The sequence below is a fragment of the Acinonyx jubatus genome, chromosome D1 (genome assembly GCF_027475565.1).
Source record: "Acinonyx jubatus isolate Ajub_Pintada_27869175 chromosome D1, VMU_Ajub_asm_v1.0, whole genome shotgun sequence".
NCBI lineage: Eukaryota > Metazoa > Chordata > Mammalia > Carnivora > Felidae > Acinonyx > Acinonyx jubatus.
In genome coordinates, this window is record NC_069390.1 from 16600979 (window position 1) to 16619490 (window position 18512).

An 18512-nucleotide genomic window follows, 5' to 3' on the forward strand; every position below is an offset into this window, starting at 1 on the left:
GCACTGTTTCTGGGGCTGCTGTCCTACGTGGGGAGCCCCATCTGTCCCCTCAGAAGAAGCTGGCTTCGTACTACGTCTCTGTACCGCCACCCCCTGCTTGCCCCAGGTCTGCTAACGATTAGGGCAGCCTTAACAGTGACAGGTGGGTATGTAGGAATGACAGAAGGTCACTGTTGATTGCTTCCTACCCAGGACTGTGGGTCTGGAATGAAGATGTAACTGGCCAAAAAGCCGGGTCCCCCCTAGTCTCCAGAAACCACCCATAATGGGTGTCTGGGCTGGCCAGGAAGGGAGCTTGGTTTTGTCTACAGGCATCCCTCAAAATGCCATTTGCTAGAAAGTAGGGGAAAGATATTTGCCCCACTCTTACAGAAGCGCACAGGAAAAACAGAGCCACCCCAGGGATTTTTGCCAGCAACAGCTATTTCTTGACTGTCTCTTGTGTGCCTCTGTCCCAGATGCTATGGGGCATGTAGAATTACAGATTCTATCCCAACAGGGACAAAACCAAAAGATCAAATGGTTGAGCAAGTAATACAAAACAGTGTGAAAATGTGAAGAGTTATTACATAGTCACAAACACTGGAATTTTCTAGCAAATTGTAAGAGTGGACTCTGGACTAAAAGACACATCAGCTAGCTGTGTGACCTTGGGCAAGCCTTTTCTTTGCTTCGCTTTCCTCCCTTGTAGTAGGATACAGGGCTTGGATTATGTAACCTCTTAAAGTTACTTGCAGCTCTATAATTTCGAGTCATTCGAGGTCAGAGAGCACTGGAGCGGTTAGGACCAGGCTTCCTTGAAGAGGTGGGGATATGAGTTACTGAAGGATGGAAGAAGAGCACCCCACTGCAATCCCTGCACTCTACCCACATGTTCCCCCCCCAACCCCACCCCCCAGGGAGAGGAAGAATTCCTTGTTTTGACAGTAGGGACTATGAATTTGTTTAGTGTAAACCATGCGCCAAGGATTCTTATTTTGATTCTCATCACAAAAGCCCTCTGAGTACTGGTGTTACCCCCAGACCACACATCTAACTGATGGAGCCAGGATTTAAACCCAGAGGGGAACCCTACTTTGTTATTTTGGAAAACAGGGTATGAAGAAGCCTTGTGGATGAGATGATCCAAATTTGGTCCTGTCTGCCTTGCGTCTGCCCTGTCTGGCCAAGGATGAACCCAGCAGCTACCTCTCGGAGGCTCCTACAGCCTTTTCGTCTCCACATCAACCCCTTTCCTTGGAAAGCCCTTGCCTGGTGGATAGAATCCTCTACTAGTAGTAAAGCCTCCGGGCCCCTTCTCGTAACAAGTTGGGTCAGCAGGGCAGAGCTTGGCAATCCCATCTAGAGACAAGGAATTAGGTTCAGAGAAGTTCTATGGACCCAAGTTGTCTGTGGAGCCAATTGGCCCCAAGGGCCCAGGACAAAATTAGGTCCCTTGGCTCTCCACAGTCCTGTCAGTTCTGAATTGGAGGGGTCAACCCCACCCAAATGGTAAGGATTTCAGGGAAATGGAAGCAGCTTTGCCTGATACAGTTTCTTTGGAACTCAAGGCAATGGTTGGAGACATCTCTGGTTTCTGTGGCTTTCCGTCCTTAGCCTGGCTTGTTTCCCTTGTTTAACTTTTTAAGTATCTGGCCTCCCCAACCCCTCCATTCCACACACACACAACACTACCACCTTCCTAGGAGCGCTACCCTGTCCTGGACCCTAGGAGAGATATGACAAAGTGGAACAAAGGCAGGACTGTCATCTGATTGTCCTAGGAACCAACTGAGCCTGTTTCCTCACCTGTGAAGTGGGGGCAAGAACAATAGCTTCTTTGGACATTGGTTATGAGGCTCGTGGGAGACCAGATCATTCATGTAAAGGACGATGGCTTCTCACTCTTACCTAGACAGCCAACTCCAGCTGCCCTGGGGAGCACTGGTCTGGACCTTCACCTCCTCATTCAGCATGGAGAACACACCAAAAGCCCCGCAGCGCTGGGTCTTGCCCCAGTTCCTACCCCTTCTCTGGCAGCTCCTGCCGCCTCTCCTCCCACTGCCTTACCTGCCTCTGCAGTCCCCCTCACAGCACCCCCACCCTGTCCTGGAGCAAGGCGGGGCGGGACCTATGTTGTTTTTCCAGGACAAGGAATCAGCGGTCTGAAGGTTAACCGGGTGTTTGTGCTCAAAGAGTTTGGGGGTGACAGGCCTCAGGGCCTAGGCGTGGGGAGACGAATCCAACCCTGGCTGGCCCCAGGAAGGGCCATCTCCGATGGAGGCGGAAACGCGGGTGTCGCGGCGGTCGGGCGGAGCTCTCCGAGGTGCTGAAGCCACCGGCTCAGTCCCGCGGGCGCCTCAGCCGCAGACTCCCAGGCCCTCCCGCTTCGCGCAGGCAAGGCCCCGAATCCTCAGGCTCCGGCCACTGAGGTTCGCGGAGACCTTAAGAGACCGGCAGCTCGCCCTCTGGGGTCTCGTTCCGGGCTCCGCCCCAGGTGACCTTGGGCAATCAGCTTTCCCTCACAGGCATCAGTGAACTCGCCCACCAGGCCGCGGCTGAATGGGTTCGCGTCCCATCCTAGGGCTGGAGGGAGGATGCGCACCCCTTCTCCGGCCTGAAGTTCGGGAGCGGGGAGCCAGGCGGTGGGGGTGGGGGGCCAAGCGGGCATTGTGCGCGATGGGCGGGCTTCTTTCTCCCTGGCGGACTGTTGCCTGTCCTCTCTCCAGCTCCTTCCCAGGCCCCGACGGCCCCTCTTCTCTGGCTGCCCGGCGGCCAACATGCGGCCCTGAGACTGGAAACTGCCGGACCTCGGCTCTCCGCCCCGACGGAACCGTGACGGCTGAGCCGACCCCACCCACCCGTAACCTCTCGTTGGGGTCAAACACTCGCGCCTCCAAGGTCCCACTGTGAGCGGAGACCCGTAGGGAGTGAGGTCCGGGCTGGGCGCAAGACCACCTCCGGGGCCCGGGTGTTTGGTCAGAGCGGAGGCGGAGAGCGCAGCCAGACGGGGCTGCCAGCTCCCTCCCCACCCCGCGAGGGGGCGCCGCGTCCCCATGACAACGCGGACACCCCACCCTCCCCCCATCTCTGCCTCCCGGGAGGGCAGCGCCCCCCGCTAAGCCGTACTGTTGACCGTGGGCGGTGCCCCACCGTGCCCGAGCTGGGAGCTGCCGGCCGGTTCCAGTGAGGGGCGCGCGTAGCTGGGGTCCCCGACGCCCCGGGTGGTGCCCCCCGAGCGTCGCAGTTGGGTGGCCGGTCCGGGGCGGGCGGCGCGGCCCCACCAGGATTGGCTGCTTCCCCGTGACATCACGCGGCTCGGGGAAAAGTGCGAGCGTGAGCGCGAGTCGAAGCCACAGCGCCGGGAGCTGCGGGCGGAGCAGGGGCCGCCCCTTGGCACCCCGTCCCCGCCCCCGGCCCGGCCGTGCGCCCCGCCCGCTGGCCCACGGGCCGCCCGCTGGTCCTGCCGTCTGTCAGGTGCGAGGGGACCGGGGCGGAGGTGTCTGGTAAGTGACTCCGCGGCGGAGCGGGGGCGGGGGGACACGGTTGCGAGAGAAGGACGCGGGGCTCTCGGACCCTCTGAGGCTCCCCGGAGGCGAGTCCCACTGGGACGGGTTCCCAGGCTCCTTTGGGGGCGAGAGCGGTGCTGGGAGCTGCACAGGGCCGGTGGGTGAGGGGCCCCGCTGGAAGAAAGACCCAGAGTCTCGGAAGCTTCTCCAGGTGCGCCTCTGGGAAGGAATGGACATTCAGGAGGTCGGGGGAGGGGGTGCCCGCCCACAGCCCTCAAGGCACCTGGAGCAGCCGTCGGGGGCGGGACCCCGCACTCCAGCCCTCCCACTGGCAGCTCTGGAGGGCGCCGGGCGCTGGAGCCCTAAGGAGCCTTTTTCCCGCCCGTCTCCCCGCCCCCCACCCCCGGAGCTGCCAGCCCACTCCGGTCCCCGAAGTCCTCCATCCGCGACCTTGAACCCCGACGGAAACACCCCTACCCTCTCCCGGTGCCCCTCCCCCACTCCAGGACTACTCCCTGCGGTTGCCCAGGCTCCGAGCCCGGGAGAGCCAGAGCCAAGCCCCAGGCCCAGTGGCGGAAGTGTCAGCGCAATGTCGATTCCAAATTTCCTGAGCTCCTTCTCCCCCCTGTGAACTCTTGAGTCTCTTCTCCCGCCCCAAGGACGGATTCAGGGGCCACAGCCTTCCCAGATCCCTACAGTGAATGCCTAAGAACCAAGGACCCACACCCCAACCCCCTCCCCACGTCGTCCAGAGCACGCGCTCCGTTCTCGTCCGGAAAAGGGGGGGGGGGGTGCTCCAGAACCCGGGAAAGCATGGTGCCCACGCCCAGAGGCTGCAAGAACTGCGTGCTAGGGCTTTGGGGGGAGGGCGGGGCACCAGAGAGCCAGGGCCCCATCGACCAGGACGGAGACCTGGAGGAGCTTCTGGAGGAGCCTCTAGATGAGCCCAAATAATACCCTCCAGGTCTTCCCAGGCCCAGGGCTTGAGAAATCAGGTGCCCACTCAAGATGCTGGGGCCAGACGGTGCCTCTCTGGCGGGGTGCAAGGTTAGAAGCGTGGGAGCGTTAGAATATTACACTCAACTGACCCAAGCCCTGGCTGGGCCTCCGCGTTTTGGGGTGCTGCTGGTACACTCTCGCGGGCGGACTGGGCACCCTTTGGGCATAATGCTCCGCGGGCAGGCTGAGCTGAGCCTGGTGTCCTGTAAGGCTAGTGGGGCGACTCAAGCAGCGGCCCCTCGACAGAAGTCAGTCACAGGCTGGGACGCCACCCACACCGCAGCGTTGGGACCGGGGACACCACTGGGTGCCAGCTGAGGCGATGCCCCAACGTCAGGGTACCCGTTGCAGCCCAGATTGTAGTCTAACCTTGCTGTCCTGGCCACGACCCTTCCCCACCCACGAGCGGAGCACGATCCAGACACTGGCTCTTGACTTGATCTTCTCTGCGCTGAGACAGCCCAAGTCTGAGCTGAGTCTCCTGGCAGGGGCTTTTGGACCGAGTCAGGTCACCTACTGTGGACCCTGCCTTTGCTCCTGTACACAAACTCACAGGGACAGGGCACACTCGAATCGTGTGCATCCCCCAGGCCACAGCACTCCGGGACCGCACACGCAGGCACAAGCACGTGTCCACATGGCCCGGGCCCGCTCACGCGCACACGGGCACACTGGTATCCAGGCGTGGCCGAGCGCGCACACACGCACATGCAGCTACTAGCTTCTACTCGCGCTCCCCAGTAATCACACACAAACAGAACTCGCACTCGCCTTCCCGCCCACATGTTCCTCGGCGGGGCCGAGTGTAAGTCGGGCGCCCTTAACTTTTCCACCACTGAACCCGCGTGGAGTCGAGGGCAGCTCCCAGGCGGGCCTTGGCGGGGGAGGGGGTGAAGGGGTGGGGAGAACCGCGTCCTTCCCCTGGGAGGCCCTGCCCTGGAGCCTCCCCTGTGCTCGCGGTCGCGTTGGAGTTGGGGGCGGCGGGAAGAGCGGCCGCCCTCCCGGAGTCCGGAGCTGGTACCCAGGGCTCGACATTGCCATCTAGTGGTGTGCACAGCCCTGGGCAGCGTCTCCTTCCTCCCCACATCTCGGGCGGGCCTGGATCACAGAGTAAACGCCCCCAGAGAGAATTGCTGTCTGAATGCCTCCGGGAGACCCCCAGAAAGATGGTGGTGTGGGGGGCGGGAGACACCATGCCTCACCTTTTCTGCCGCTGGCAGCTTTCCCAAGAGGACCCAGAGCGGAACTAAACCACGTGCCACCACCTCCTTGGAGACAAGATGTCCCCGAAGGAGACAAGAAAGAGGTCTCTCCTCTTCTGGGAAAGCTAAGTAGGGGGGCCGGCAAGGAGTGGGAGGGGATCCTTAGTTCTTTGGTTTTGAACAGTGGCGAGTAGAGGCAGGAAATCAACCTGAGGCGGGTTGAGGTTGAGAAGGTGGCCCCTGCCCCTACTTACACACTGGATGACTTTGGGCCAGCTAATTAACATTGTCCTCATCTGTAAAAAGCTACTTACATCAGTGAGATGGGGATACTATTAGTACCTGCCTTATCAGGCTTCTGCAAGGATTAAACCAGATAATCTATATAAAAAACTCAGAGGGGTTCCTGACTCATAGTTAATAAACCAAGGCTATTATGTTTTTCATATTTGGCACCTCCAACCCTGTTCCCATCTCGCTGGCCTGCGTCCTGGCCTGGGGAGGTGAAAGCAAGGCTCTCCTTGGAGCTGGCAGACCGTTGCCCACCCTGCACCTGCCTGCATGGGCCTGGGGAGGGCAGCCTCTCCATGCTGGCGGCCCCAGCTCCGAGGGCGACACCCGGAATCTCTCCAAGCTGAAAGGAGCTGTCGGAGACCCCAGGGAGGGTGGTGTTCAGTCTTTGCCCTTGACTCGTTTGTGACCTTGGAGATGGCCACACCCCTCTTTGAGCCTTTCCTCCTGGGAACCAAGGGTTTGGACAGGTGAGCATGAAATGCCAGGCTAGGAGGCTGGGGCTGTGTCTGCAGTGGTGAACGAGGGGAGTCGAGGCCAGGCTTGGGTGGGGGGAGTCACCCTGACACCTGCCTTCAGCCTGTGGCACATTTTCATGCTGGAGATGGAAAGTCTAGTTGCTGATCCCCACAGCTGCTTGGGCGGGGTCCCAGGACTCAGTCCTCTCTATATAGTGAATGAGCAAGAGAAGGGCAGGAAGGTGAGGTGGCTTGTCTAAGGCCACACAGCTACACCCGGCTGGCCTTGGAGCCTGGGCTGCAGCGGGACTGCTCCTTGCTCCACACACCCCGCCTCTCTCTCTCTCTCTCTCTCTCACACACACGGACGCTGTGTATACGACAGTGCTCAGGGCTGGCGGGGCTGGGAGGGGGCCCCTGTGCGTGTGTGTAATGGTGTGCATGTTGGCGGGTGTGAAGGAGGCTGGGCTGAACGGCTGCCCTGGCACGGCGCGCCGGGCGTGGGCCCCTCTCACGTGTATGGGAGAGGAAGGCGGGGGAGAGATGAAGAGGAACCTGGGTGGGAGGGGGCGCAGGCTGTGTGCTGGGGGGGGGGGGCACTGGTGTGCTGGTGGGCCCGGCGGCGGGGTCGGCGGGGGGGGGGCTCTGGCTGCGACAGACTCCCCTGCAGCACTGTCCCTCTTCCCCCTGAGACACTCTGGGGTCCCTTCGGGCTTCCTTTGGGTTCTCGGTTGGGGTGAGGGCTGGCCCTGGCCCCTTGGAAGCCATGTGTGCCTTTGCTTGGCTGGCAGGCCCTCTAGGCTTCTAGGCTTCTGATTCCTCACGGTCCTCAGCTCCCACCTACTCCCGCTGGCTGTGGACAGTCCCTAACTCCCCTGCACTGAGGCCCTCCCCCCCCCCCCCCCCGACACTGCACTGGGGCTGGGAGGGAGGGCTGGTGGGGGGATGTCTCAATGGCATGTACCTCCCGAGCCTCGCTACATGACACTCTCCTCCTCATCCTTGAGGCTTCCCTCTCCGTGCCCCCTCTGGTCATCCCAGAAGCCCTCCCCGAGGTGGGATTACTGCCTCTTCTGGCTCTCTGGGCCTCCTTCTGCCAGAATCCTTAGCTCTGGGACAGCAACACGTCAAGGACTTTGTGGAACCTTGGTCAGGTTATTTAACATCTCCGTGCCTCAGTTTCCTCATCTGTAAGTAGTGAAAAATCTAGGATTCTACCTCACAGATTTGTCGTGAGGAAGAAATAAATTAATATTTATAAAAAGCACAGAAACTTAGTTAAGTATTAGCTGCTAATATGTATCCTTGCCTTTGTCCTCAATACCTTCTGTAAGGATTGAGAACAGGTCCCCTGGTGACGTTTGGTTACAGAACGAGGAGGTAAACGAACGAACACTTCTGGCCGGAGCCACATGCTGACCTCTGGGACCACTCAAGCCCTCCCCATTGCTTCTGTGGGCCCTGCACACACTGGCCTTCTGTCTGTGCCCCACACGTGCCTCAGGACCTTTGCTCTGGCCATTGCCCCTGAGTAAGCCACCTCTGCAGCTCTTCACATGGCTGTCTCCTCGCCACTGTCCGGATATCACCTCCTTGGAGAGGCCTTCACTGATCACCCAGCAAGGCAGCATCCCTATCTGTCCTCTGACTCCCTCACTCTACTGTTGCCCTGCCTTGTGTTCGTTCTAGCACTTTTTTTGTTGCTCACGTGTCTGTGTGTCTGCCCTGATCAGGCTGTAAGCTCCGTGAGAGCGGGGGCCGCGTGTGTCTCATTCACGTCCGTAACTCCTGCACCGAGAACAGTGCTTGCACAAAGTAGGCACTCAGTAAGAGATGAACGAAGGGATGGGTCAGAGTTCTCTAAGGTTCTGCGTGATGATGTCCCTCTGTCACCTTGAGTTACCTCTGCAATCCAATTCTACAGCTCATCCTTTTCTCTCTCTCTCCTTCCTTCTCCAGACACTGCCCGCCCACTACCGCTAACCAAAATGGCGAACTTCACACCAGTCAACGGCAGCTCGGGCAACCAGTCTGTACGCTTGGTCACATCGACCCATAACCGCTACGAGACGGTGGAGATGATATTCATCGCCACGGTGACAGGCTCGTTGAGCCTGGTGACTGTCGTGGGCAACATCCTGGTGATGCTGTCTATCAAGGTCAACAGGCAGCTGCAGACGGTCAACAACTACTTCCTCTTCAGCCTCGCGTGTGCCGATCTCATCATAGGCGCTTTCTCCATGAACCTCTACACCGTGTACATCATCAAGGGCTACTGGCCTCTGGGCGCCGTGGTCTGTGACTTATGGCTGGCCCTGGACTACGTGGTGAGCAACGCCTCTGTCATGAACCTTCTCATTATCAGCTTTGACCGGTACTTCTGCGTCACCAAGCCCCTCACCTACCCGGCCCGGCGCACCACCAAGATGGCGGGCCTCATGATCGCCGCTGCCTGGGTCCTGTCCTTCGTGCTCTGGGCACCTGCCATCTTGTTCTGGCAGTTTGTGGTGGGCAAGCGGACCGTGCCAGACAACCAGTGCTTCATCCAGTTCCTGTCCAACCCAGCAGTGACCTTCGGCACAGCCATCGCTGCCTTCTACCTGCCCGTGGTCATCATGACGGTGCTCTACATTCACATCTCCCTGGCCAGTCGCAGCCGGGTTCACAAGCACCGGCCCGAGGGCCCTAAGGAGAAGAAGGCCAAGACTCTGGCCTTCCTCAAGAGCCCCCTGATGAAGCAGAGCATCAAGAAACCCCCACCGGGGGAAGCCGCTCAAGAGGAGCTGCGCAACGGCAAGCTAGAGGAGGCGCCCCCACCGGTTCTGCCACCGCCGCCGCGCCCGATGGCCGACAAGGACACTTCCAATGAGTCCAGCTCCGGCAGTGCCACGCAGAACACCAAGGAACGACCACCCACAGAGCTGTCCACCACAGAGGCCACCGCGCCTGCCATGCCCGCCCCTCCCCTACAGCCGCGGGCCCTCAACCCGGCCTCCAAATGGTCCAAGATCCAGATTGTGACAAAGCAGACGGGCAACGAATGCGTGACAGCCATCGAGATCGTTCCCGCCACACCAGCTGGCATGCGTCCGGCGGCCAACGTGGCCCGCAAGTTCGCCAGCATTGCCCGCAACCAGGTGCGCAAGAAGCGGCAGATGGCAGCCCGGGAGCGCAAGGTGACACGGACCATCTTTGCCATCCTGCTGGCCTTCATTCTCACCTGGACGCCCTACAACGTCATGGTCCTGGTGAACACCTTCTGCCAGAGCTGCATTCCCGACACGGTGTGGTCCATCGGCTACTGGCTCTGCTACGTCAACAGCACCATCAACCCTGCCTGCTATGCCCTCTGCAATGCCACCTTTAAAAAGACCTTCAGGCACCTGCTGCTGTGCCAGTATCGGAACATCGGCACTGCCAGGTAGGCAGGCAAGGGTGCCCCAGAAGGTGCTGGTGGTCACGTGTGTGTGCTGAGCCATGTGGTCTCTCCCGTGGCTGTCAGGGAGAGATTTGGAAGCATCTCTCCGTGTTCACGTTCGCTGAAGAGAACTGAGGTCCCCAAGACCCCGTGAGGCTCAGGAAGAATCTCTGGCAGGATTCAGAGAGACCAGATCTCTGCTCAGGCTGAGGAGGGTCAGCCCCAGAAGCGTCTGAACCAAGACTGCCTGGCCCACCTCTGTTGCCCTGCCTCAGGGAGCTGGGAGGCACTGGCCTCCTGGGGCACCTGCCCCACTGTGACCAACCAGCATGGCTGAAATGACATCTGGAGGGAAGTAAAAGCCCAGAATCCCCCTTGGGAGGAGCAAAGGAGCCACTGCTTTGGAAAGGAGGCTTCGGAAGGGAGTGGAAGGCTAGGGTCCCCCATTGTGCCGTAGTTGGTGCTTTCTCCCTGCTGCACCCCGCATGTAGGCTCAGCCCCTCCTCCCGGGTCCCGTTCCAGGGGCAGAGCTCTCCCCTTGCTGCAGCTGTTCAGCCAGGCTCTGGGTGGGTGGGCTCTCAGGGCCCCCTGCCACATGCCCCTCGCAGCCCTGCACGTTCAGGATGGGGTAGCTGGGAGGTCAGGGGTGCACACTCAGGAACTGAGGTCTGGCTTCCTGAGGTCCCATGCTGAGCAGAGAGGCCCAACGGATTCTGAAGGGTTCTCCCAGCAGGCTTCTGCAGTGAGGGAGGCCTGGGTCACAGGCGAGAATGGGTGCGGACTTGACTGTCACAGGCTTCAGTGACAGCGAGGGCCGGGCCGTACCAAAAGGCCTTTGGTTGAGTGTGGCTGACATGGCGAGTGTCAGTTCTAGGGAATCTTCCAGGTTCCCTCCCAGTCCTGGTGTGGCCCCTGGAAAGACCAGACTGAAAGGCTCAGGTGACTTGATGGGGGTCCCCTTTCAGGAGTCAGTAGGGGCCCTGGGAGAAATTTTCATAACCGTTCTGCTTTTCCCATGAGCTCTGGGGAGCATTCACCGCCAAACCCCCCGGCCCCTAAAAGCCACAGTTCCCACAGCCTTCCCTTTCCTTCACCAGTTCCCGCCCCAACAAATTACCACAGCAAACTCCCTGGGAAGGGGCTTTTATATATTAAAAGAAAAGCTTTTATTGGGGGGAAAAACACAACGGTTTATTTGTTTCTTAGTAATGGCATCTTTGTGGGGAAGGACAAAAGGGGGTACCGGGAATCACATCCCTCTGGGGCAGGAGGCTCAAGTGGTCCACAGTCCCTTGTTCCTCCCCCTTTGGGACACTTGGGGGTGGAGAAGTGAAAGGGAAGAAGCAGGGTATGATTGATAAAGCTAATGAGTAGACAAAAGGCACTGGTAGGTTCGATCTTGGCCCCGTGGGAGAGAGGGCACAGGCCCCGGGCTCCTTGGCATCCAGACCTGGCCGCTAGTCCTTTCCCTTCCCTTTCTTGGCTGTAAAACAAGTGAGAAATAATGCGTTAGAGGAGTCCTGGTGACCAGGAGAGACCCCCTGCACATACATCAGGGAGAAAATTCTGCCCCCTAGTGGCTCCGGATCAGCTGACCTGGTGGCCAGGGGGACAGTGCAGCCATATTGATGCTGGACCTGCCCCACACCAACTTATACTTTCACTGGGGTTCAGAAAACCTTCAGGCTCTTGGTCCCAGCCGCCCTCAGTCTCGGCCTCCTCACCTAAGAAGTGGGCTGATTCACCTCTGCCCTGATGGCCTCTCTAGGCTGCTGTGAATCAGGAAGGAGCTAAGGGATAGCACAAGTGTGGGCTGTGAAGTCCTTTCGATACTGGAAAGGACCCAAGCTGACCCAATGCTCCCTCTGGCTGGAGAGATGACAAAGGCAAGTCCTTCCAGGTCAGTCAACTTCCCTGAACCCTAAGCAAAATGCTCCAACACCACAGAGCGGGTTTGTGCTTCCACCTGGGCCAGAAGATTTAATAACCCATGAGTACCTTCCGCGGGCCCCCCTCGGTATGTGCCCCCTAAGCTATCTCTACAGACAGGGAAACCAAGTGCAGAGATGTCAAGAAGTCCTTCTCCAAAGTCCAAAACTTCAGGCTTAACCGTTCCCTTTCACAGGTGGTGCAGCCCCCCCCAGCCGCCGCCCCCCCCCGCCCCCCCGCTATGACCCCACAACCCTCTCCCACTTCCCTGACCTTTGGCCTTGGCTTTGGTCTTGGGGGTGCAAGGCTTGGTCACGCGGATGGTCTCCTGGCACTGGGCATTGTACCGCGCCTTCTTCAGGGTGCCTTGGCGGGCCTTCGTGCCTGTGCCCCCATCACACGCTCCCCAGCTCTCAAACTTGTACTTGCAGTCGGCTGGCGGGAGAGTGCCCAGGATCAGCGGGGCGGCCCAGTGGCTGGAGGCCACAGACCTGCCCAGGTTTCAGTGAGGCTGTGCCCCCCTTTTCCTGCCCTCCGCCTGCGCCCCGCCTCACCTCCAAACTCCTTCTTCCAGTTGCAGGGCACCCTGCACCGGACGCGCTGGGTCTGGGCCCCACAGGTACCCTCGCGGAAACCCACGCCGCAGTCCTTGCTGCTGGGGGTGCAGGGCCCCCAGGTCCACTCCGCGCACTCGTTCCCCGGGCCGCCCTTCTTCACTTTGTCTAAGACACACGGGGAACGGAGCTCAGGACCTCGCGGCACGAGAGACTCACTCGGGGGCCGTTTCCTGGGGTCCTGGCCTCGGAACCCCGGCGGCCAGGCCAGAGGTCGCCAGCCTCACTGGCCCGTCTCCAGCCCTCCTTCAATCCCCCACACCCCGTATCACCTTTCTTTTTGGCCACCGCGGTGGTGAGCGCCAGCAGGGTGAGGAGGGCGAGGAGGAGGAAGCCTCGGTGCTGCATCCTGGGGGTGGGGGTGGGGGGAGAGGTCGGGTCAGAGTCCCCCCGCCTGCCCCCTTCCCCACGTGGGGCCGCACGCGCGCACCTCCCACCCCCGTCCCCACAGTCCAGGCCTTCGGGCTGGGGCGGCGGCAGGATTCTGGGGCCGGCCCCTCGCCGCTAGCCGGGGCGCACAGCCGGAGGCGTCTCCCTGGGGAGGGCCTGGAGCCCAGGACGCAGCTCAGACCCCCACCCTGCCTCCGGCCCCCAGGGCGGCTGGGGCCCAGCGGGCGAGGGGCCGAGGCCGCCGCCGCACGCCCGCCGGGACCCCGCGCGCTCACTCGCTCGCTGCCCGCGGTGCTGCGCTCCCTCCCGCTCCGGGCCCGTCCCGCTCCGGCCGCCGCGGCCCCTTTTGTCTCCAGAACCGGTCTGAGCCGGTCACATGGGCCCCCGCCCCCCCCCCCCCACCGAGGAAGGACCCGCCCCGCCCCCTCCCCTCAAACCCGCGCCGCCCCCAGACCCCGGCGTCCCCGCCTCCGCTCCCGCCCCGCGCGTCCCGGGCGCTTCTACCCCAGCTTCCCGCCGCGGGTCCCCGCACCACCCCCCGCTCGCCCCGCCCGGGCCGTCCGCGCTCAGACGACGGGCTCTGCCGGTCCCCCGTCTTCTGAGCCCGGGGTCTCCCGGCCTCAAGCTTCTGCCCTGCCTCGGCACCCCTGGCCCCTGCCCGAGCCCCAGCTTCCCGCCCCCGCCCCCTCCCCGGGGCCGTCCTCTTTCCCCGCTGGACGTCTGCCTCTCCTCCGGGGGAGGGGAGACTGGGAGGATGCAGACTGGGAGGGAGCTGGTAACCCCGGGGTTGTGACGGGTTCCGGCGCTCGGCGAGGGGCCCGCGTTCCAGCCTATGTGCGGCTCAGTCCCCCGATGACTAACCCCGTCGAGGACCGGCCCTTTGCGCCCCCTTAGCTGCTGGGGAAGGAGCGCAAGCCCCCACCTAGGGTCGCTTCACCAAGTGAGCAGGGAGATGCTCCGCTCAGTGTTGGGGGAGCCTGGGGACACTGAGCCCCCGAGAAGGCGCTCGGACGCAGGGGACGCCGTGCCTTTCCAGGAGAGCAGGTTTTCGGGGGCGGGAGCTGGGGGAAGTTGTTGGAGGAGGAGCCCGCAGGCTGGATTTGGTAAGGCTAGGGAGCTGACGAGAGCCGTCTGAGAAGTTCCAGATGCAGCCACGGCGGCAGCTGCAAATGCCCACCCCTTCCGACCTTGGGGGATCACCTCACCCGATCCCCTAAACAGTAAATGCAACTGAGGCCTGGGGGAAGGAGCTTGCCCAAGGCCATAGGGCAAAGGGGTCAAAGAATACAGGCCTCACCCCCGCCCCACCTCTCTTTCACTTTCATTGTTATCGTCCCTGCGGGAAGCGGGAAGCGAGAGGAAATCAGCTCCTCCCCCCGGCCCCGCCGAGCTAGGCGGCCAGGCAGAGGTCAGGTCTCGGCCAGGTCCTGGCACGCCCCCCTCCCCAAAGGGGCCTGGGTCCAGGGTGTCCAGTCCCCCTCCACCAGACCCCACTGCTTCTGGAAGACCTTCCCAGCCAAAAAAAAAAAAAAAGAGCAGAAAGGAAAAAAATCCACTTTACTGAGTCACACCCAGCTGTAAACATGTCACCACGAGAGCCCCACTCCAACCCCCAGGCCACACAGTCGGGCGGCGATGAAATGACTGAGTACACAGGGAGGGTCACCAGGGGTAGGTGCCAAGCAGGGCAGCGGGCAGGCAAATGCAGCAGGCTCTGTTTCTGGAAGGAAACCCTGGGAAGGGTGGAGTCGGGGCAGGAGAGAGGGCCCAAGCTGCCAGGAGGCTCAGGGTGGGGGCCCTAAAGGAGCAGGTGGCTTAGGAAGCCTCTTCCTGAAGGCTCCCTGATAGGGCCTCAAGCCCCTCTGCCCTCCCCCTCTACTCCTAAACCCCACGAGGGCACCTGCTGCGGTGAGGGCAAGGGCTGCCCTGAAGTGGTCCAGCCCCAGTCCCCCAAAGGCCTGCCCAGCCCAGTCCAGTTTCCTGTTCCCCCGTAGGCCCTGGGTCGGGCTGGGGCCTCAGGGGGACAGGGGAGATCCCCCAGCTCCTCAGAGTCCAACCCTCGTCCGGGGCGGGTGGCTCCTCAGGGGGCAGCACGGGGCTCCTTCCCTGGGGCATGGGTCCCCCCGTGGTAGTCCGACTAGAATGTGGCAGTGAGGTGGGCGATGAGGGGGCTCGTCCTCAGGCTGGCCCTGTCCCTCCTCGCTGCCCTGGTGTCAGCCTCACAGCTACACAGCCGTCTCTTGGTCCTCCCGCTGGATCATCTGGTAGTGCTGCCGGTTCTCTAGGTAGGCGGCGAGCTCGGTGTCCTGAGCCTTCTCAGCCCGCTGCCGGGGGGTGTCGCCCTGGATGAGGGGGTTGCCGCCATCAGTTCAGGGACCTGTTGACCCCCCCCCCCGGCTTGGGAGAGGGCAGGGAACCTTCCCTCCGGGCTGCCAGTGGGGGAGGGAAAAGCCTCAAAGGCCAGGCAGTCATCCACCCCCCACCCTCCGCTGGCCCAGGTTTCTCAGGATCCGGACTATGCTGGCTGAAGGACAGCTTCGGTCCCGAGCGGCGGCCCTCCCCGTGGCTCCCCACTTACAAGGGCCCGAGTTTGGGAAAGGGTTGGTTTGTGCTGGTGTGGACTTCCTGCTAGTCTGCTCACCTGCTGGTCTGTCTTCATGAGAGAGGCCCCAGCCTCCACGATGTAGTGGCAGATGGTACGCTGGCCCAAGGCCGCTGCCTGGTGCAGACAGGTCTCCCCACTGCGGAAACAGGGGCTGGCTGTGGACCCCCATCCTGTTCTCAGGGCCCTCTCGTCTGTCTCCAGAGGGCTATTAGAGCACGAAGCTCAGAGCTGTGGGGCAAGGGCAGGACAGAGGTGGCCTGGAAGGGTTTATGGGCTCTGACCATGAACCGAGTGGGAAGGGCTAGATGAAGACAGGGCAGGTTCCAGAGCAACCAAGGTCTCCCGATGCCCAGATACTCACTTCTCCTCCACAGCATCAAGGATCTCTGGGGGCGCTGGAGAAGAGGGGAGGGGGAGGTCAGAGAGGCCTGGCGCCCTCCCCTCCTCCCGCTGCGGCCCCCAGCCCCGGGGCCCCCAGTGGCACAGCTCACCGTGGTCCAGCAGGTAGCGGACCACTTCCTTGCTGCCCGTGCTGACCGCATGGTGCAGGAGCGTGCGGCTCTGCTCGTCCCGGTGCATGAGGTCGCCCCCAGCTCGGTGCAGCTCCTGGAGCTGAGGGCAGGAGGCAGAGAGCAGGGCTGGGGCTCCTCAGGGCCACCCCCCTGCCAGCCACAGAAACACCCCATCTCATACAGGCCGCAGGCCTGACACTACTGTGCTCACACATCATCCCTCTGGGGATCTTTCTGGAGCGTAGGGGAGAGACACTGGGCTTCTCACACCCCAGGGGCCCATGAACTCCCCAGGACCACTGATGACCAAGCCCTGGAGCCTGCGGTTCCTCTAAGACTTGCTCCTTTCTGAGCACCGGGGACAGGCAGGCTGCGCCAGGAAGCCCCTATGAAGGGACACCGGGAGCGGGACAGGGACGCGGACAAGGTGGAATGGGACAATCACCATGGAGATTCTGCAGCGGGCCAGTGGCTGGCTCCCAAACAGGCCAACCCTTGGCCCCACCCTGAGGCCCCGCCCCACATGGCACAGAGGGGAGAAGCCAGAGCCCCTCGCTAGTACCTTACAGAAGTTGTTCCTCTTGGCGGCCTCAATCAGCTCTTCACCTGCACAGAACACCTGCCTGTTACACTCTGGGGCCGGAGGCCCTGGCTCGTGTCGTGTCGGTGCACGAACGTGCTGTGGGGAGGGCGGGCCTGCCGGGGCACGTGTGCTGAGGGCTCGACTGTGGTCCGTGTGACCGTGCGGACCTTGCCGGTTGTGGGAGGATATGTGTGGGCTCCACCCCACCTGGGGCCGGGGAGAAGGGAGAGCCCTCACCTTTGGGGGGTGCCACATCCCCTGGCAGTGACCTGCAAGCAGAGCGGGGTGAGATGTGAGCCAGCGACGGCACAGGCCCAGCTGGTCCCCCTCCCCGCCCCAAGGTGCTCCCTGCGTTCCTTCAACAGTTTGTTGCCTACATGGCAGGTGCTGTTCTGGGTGCTGGTGATACAGCCGTGAGCAAGACCGAGAGCTCGCTCGCACGGAGCTTACATTCCAGTCAGGGAGACGAACAAGTCAACAAATATATAAGGCGTTCTGAGAGTGGGAAGCGCTGAGGAACAGAGACAGCGCGGTGTGATCGCACAGCAACTTCAGCTGGGGTTCCTGGGAAGACTCCTCTGAGGAGGAAACTCCCAAGCTGCGGTCTGAGTGGAGGGGGCAGCTCCACGAGGAACGGGGGAAGTGTCTGAGGCAGGAAGGACAAGTGCAGAGGAAGGCAAACTTGAGGCCCGGACAACCTGGGAAGGGCACGGTGCTGGGCAGCGGGGATGGAGGGTGGGTGGGTGGAGGGGTGAGGTTGGAGTGCTCGGATGTTGGGGGATGGGGAACAGGACTCATAGAGAAGTGGGGGGGGGGGGGGGGGGGAGGCGGGGAACCCAGCGCAGCAGGATGGTCAGTGATGCCACTTTCCTGGGGGCAAGGGACCGGTCAACTGGGTGTGGCCAGGTTCGGTTCTCTGCCAATGACTCAGCCTGTGGGGACCTGGCAGCTAGCTTGACACCGGACATGTGTCTGGTGTTGAAGGCGGGACTTCAGGAGCTTCTGGCTTGTGGGTGGGGTTTAGAGCCAGGGGGCTGGAGGAGCAGCAGGACTCACCGGAGTGTGGGTGAACAGGGGGAGGTGGGAAGAGAGGAAGTGGGGGTTGGGAGGTCAGGCCGGGCCGATGCCCCCAGCAGCTCAGGGTCCAGAATATAAATCTCATCCTGTGCGATCTCAGTCACATAGTTGAGGTGTTCCTGTGGGTGGGGAGGTCAGGGACCAAGGGTCAGGATCTTCCAGGGCCACCGATGGTGGGGGTGCAGGGGCAAGGCCAACGGACCTGGAGAAGCCTCTGCTAGGAGCATGAAGGCGAGCAGGCGCAAGCCAGGTGAGGGGCCCTGCCAGTCTCTCTTCCCCTCGCCTTCCCAGCCCCTTCCCACTGCTGAGCCTTTACCCAGGTCGCCCAGCCTCTGGGCAGAAGTGCCTTAGCATCTGTGTCTCGCTGGGCAGCATCTGTGTTCCCAGGCCCTCGCACCCACCCAGCAAGACTTTTCTGGGAATGCCAGCTCCCTTCACTGTTGGGCTGCGTGCGTGCCAGTCTGGAGGGCAGGGCCATGCCCTATCTGCGGCCCGAGCAGGTGTGCGGGCGCGACACAGTATGAGGACTGAGGGCGGGGGAGCCCATCTGTGGAAGTGTGGGCCAACAAGAGAGGGCCCTCGGGTGGCTCGGAGCCAGCGATGGATGGAGGGCCGCGAGTGCTCACCTGGGCCCGGTCGATCCTGTAGAAGCGGCTGGCAGTGGTGGCTGTGGGGAAGGCAGAGAGCCGGCTGAGGGGACAGGAGGCCCTTGTCCAGGCCCAGATTTTCTGCTGCCCCACCAGGAGCCCTGAGGGAGGGGGCAGGACACAGCCCGGGACTGCCAGGAGCTGGTCCTTCAGGGCCACTCACCGTCCAGGAAGCACCACTTGGGGGACAGTTTCTGGCAGGTGGGGGACTTGGCTCCAGCACCTTCGTGCTCCTGCTGAGAGAAGCGGAGGCCGGGAGTTGGGAGAGAAAGGAAACTGCAGCAGCTGGGCACAAGCGG

The 18512-nt window shown here is 61.9% G+C and overlaps 3 protein-coding genes across 12 annotated transcripts in view; 1 reads left to right on the forward strand and 2 right to left on the reverse strand.

The window, feature by feature from the left end:
- The first annotated feature begins 42 nt into the window (after window positions 1-42).
- CHRM4 (cholinergic receptor muscarinic 4) lies at window positions 43-11038 on the forward strand. The gene is made up of 2 exons (XM_027072786.2): window positions 43-3485; window positions 8398-11038. The coding sequence occupies exon 2, from the start codon at window positions 8427-8429 to the stop codon at window positions 9861-9863; it is 1437 nt and encodes a 478-aa protein (XP_026928587.1). The 5' UTR covers window positions 43-3485; window positions 8398-8426; the 3' UTR covers window positions 9864-11038.
- On the reverse strand, window positions 10991-13847 carry MDK (midkine). Of its 3 annotated transcripts, none has more exons than XM_053203247.1 (5): window positions 13712-13847; window positions 12672-12748; window positions 12340-12507; window positions 12059-12220; window positions 10991-11339 (listed from the first exon to the last, which is right to left on the reverse strand). In XM_053203247.1, exons 2-5 carry the CDS (start codon window positions 12745-12747, stop codon window positions 11314-11316), a joined length of 432 nt encoding a protein of 143 aa, XP_053059222.1. In that variant the 5' UTR covers window position 12748; window positions 13712-13847; the 3' UTR covers window positions 10991-11313. The 3 variants fall into 3 exon arrangements, with proteins under 3 accessions (XP_053059222.1, XP_053059221.1, XP_026928590.1); XM_053203246.1 differs by lacking the exon at window positions 13712-13847 and adding an exon at window positions 13294-13353; XM_027072789.2 differs by lacking the exon at window positions 13712-13847 and adding an exon at window positions 13065-13180.
- Window positions 13848-14327: 480 nt separating this feature from the next.
- DGKZ (diacylglycerol kinase zeta) overlaps window positions 14328-18512 on the reverse strand; it is a 43082-nt gene continuing 38897 nt past the window's right edge. For 6 of the 8 annotated variants that reach the window (XM_027072782.2, XM_027072785.1, XM_027072784.2 and 3 more), the window contains exons 23-31: window positions 18377-18446; window positions 18193-18233; window positions 17546-17685; window positions 16727-16758; window positions 16469-16512; window positions 15886-16006; window positions 15756-15789; window positions 15431-15530; window positions 14328-15131 (exon numbers count right to left, since the gene is read on the reverse strand). In XM_027072782.2, the coding sequence (XP_026928583.1) occupies window positions 15015-15131; window positions 15431-15530; window positions 15756-15789; window positions 15886-16006; window positions 16469-16512; window positions 16727-16758; window positions 17546-17685; window positions 18193-18233; window positions 18377-18446 (699 nt within the window). In that variant the 3' untranslated portion in view covers window positions 14328-15014. Of the gene's footprint in view, window positions 15132-15430; window positions 15531-15755; window positions 15790-15885; window positions 16007-16468; window positions 16513-16726; window positions 16759-17545; window positions 17686-18192; window positions 18234-18376; window positions 18450-18512 lie in introns of all 8 variants that reach the window. The other 2 variants (XM_053203240.1, XM_027072781.2) reach the window with 1 other exon arrangement.

What these genes read in the sequence shown, in the direction of transcription:
- CHRM4 (XM_027072786.2), top strand. Translation starts at nt 8,427, where the DNA reads ATGGCGAACTTCACACCAGTCAACGGCAGCTCGGGCAACCAGTCTGTA.
- MDK (XM_053203247.1), bottom strand. Translation starts at nt 12,747, where the DNA reads ATGCAGCACCGAGGCTTCCTCCTCCTCGCCCTCCTCACCCTGCTGGCG. An exon ending in CGCGGTGGCCAAAAAGAAAG is followed by an intron (nt 12,508 to 12,671) that starts GTGATACGGGGT and finishes CGTGTGTCTTAG; the next exon opens with ACAAAGTGAAGAAGGGCGGC. An exon ending in GACCAAAGCCAAGGCCAAAG is followed by an intron (nt 11,340 to 12,058) that starts GTCAGGGAAGTG and finishes CTTGTTTTACAG; the next exon opens with CCAAGAAAGGGAAGGGAAAG.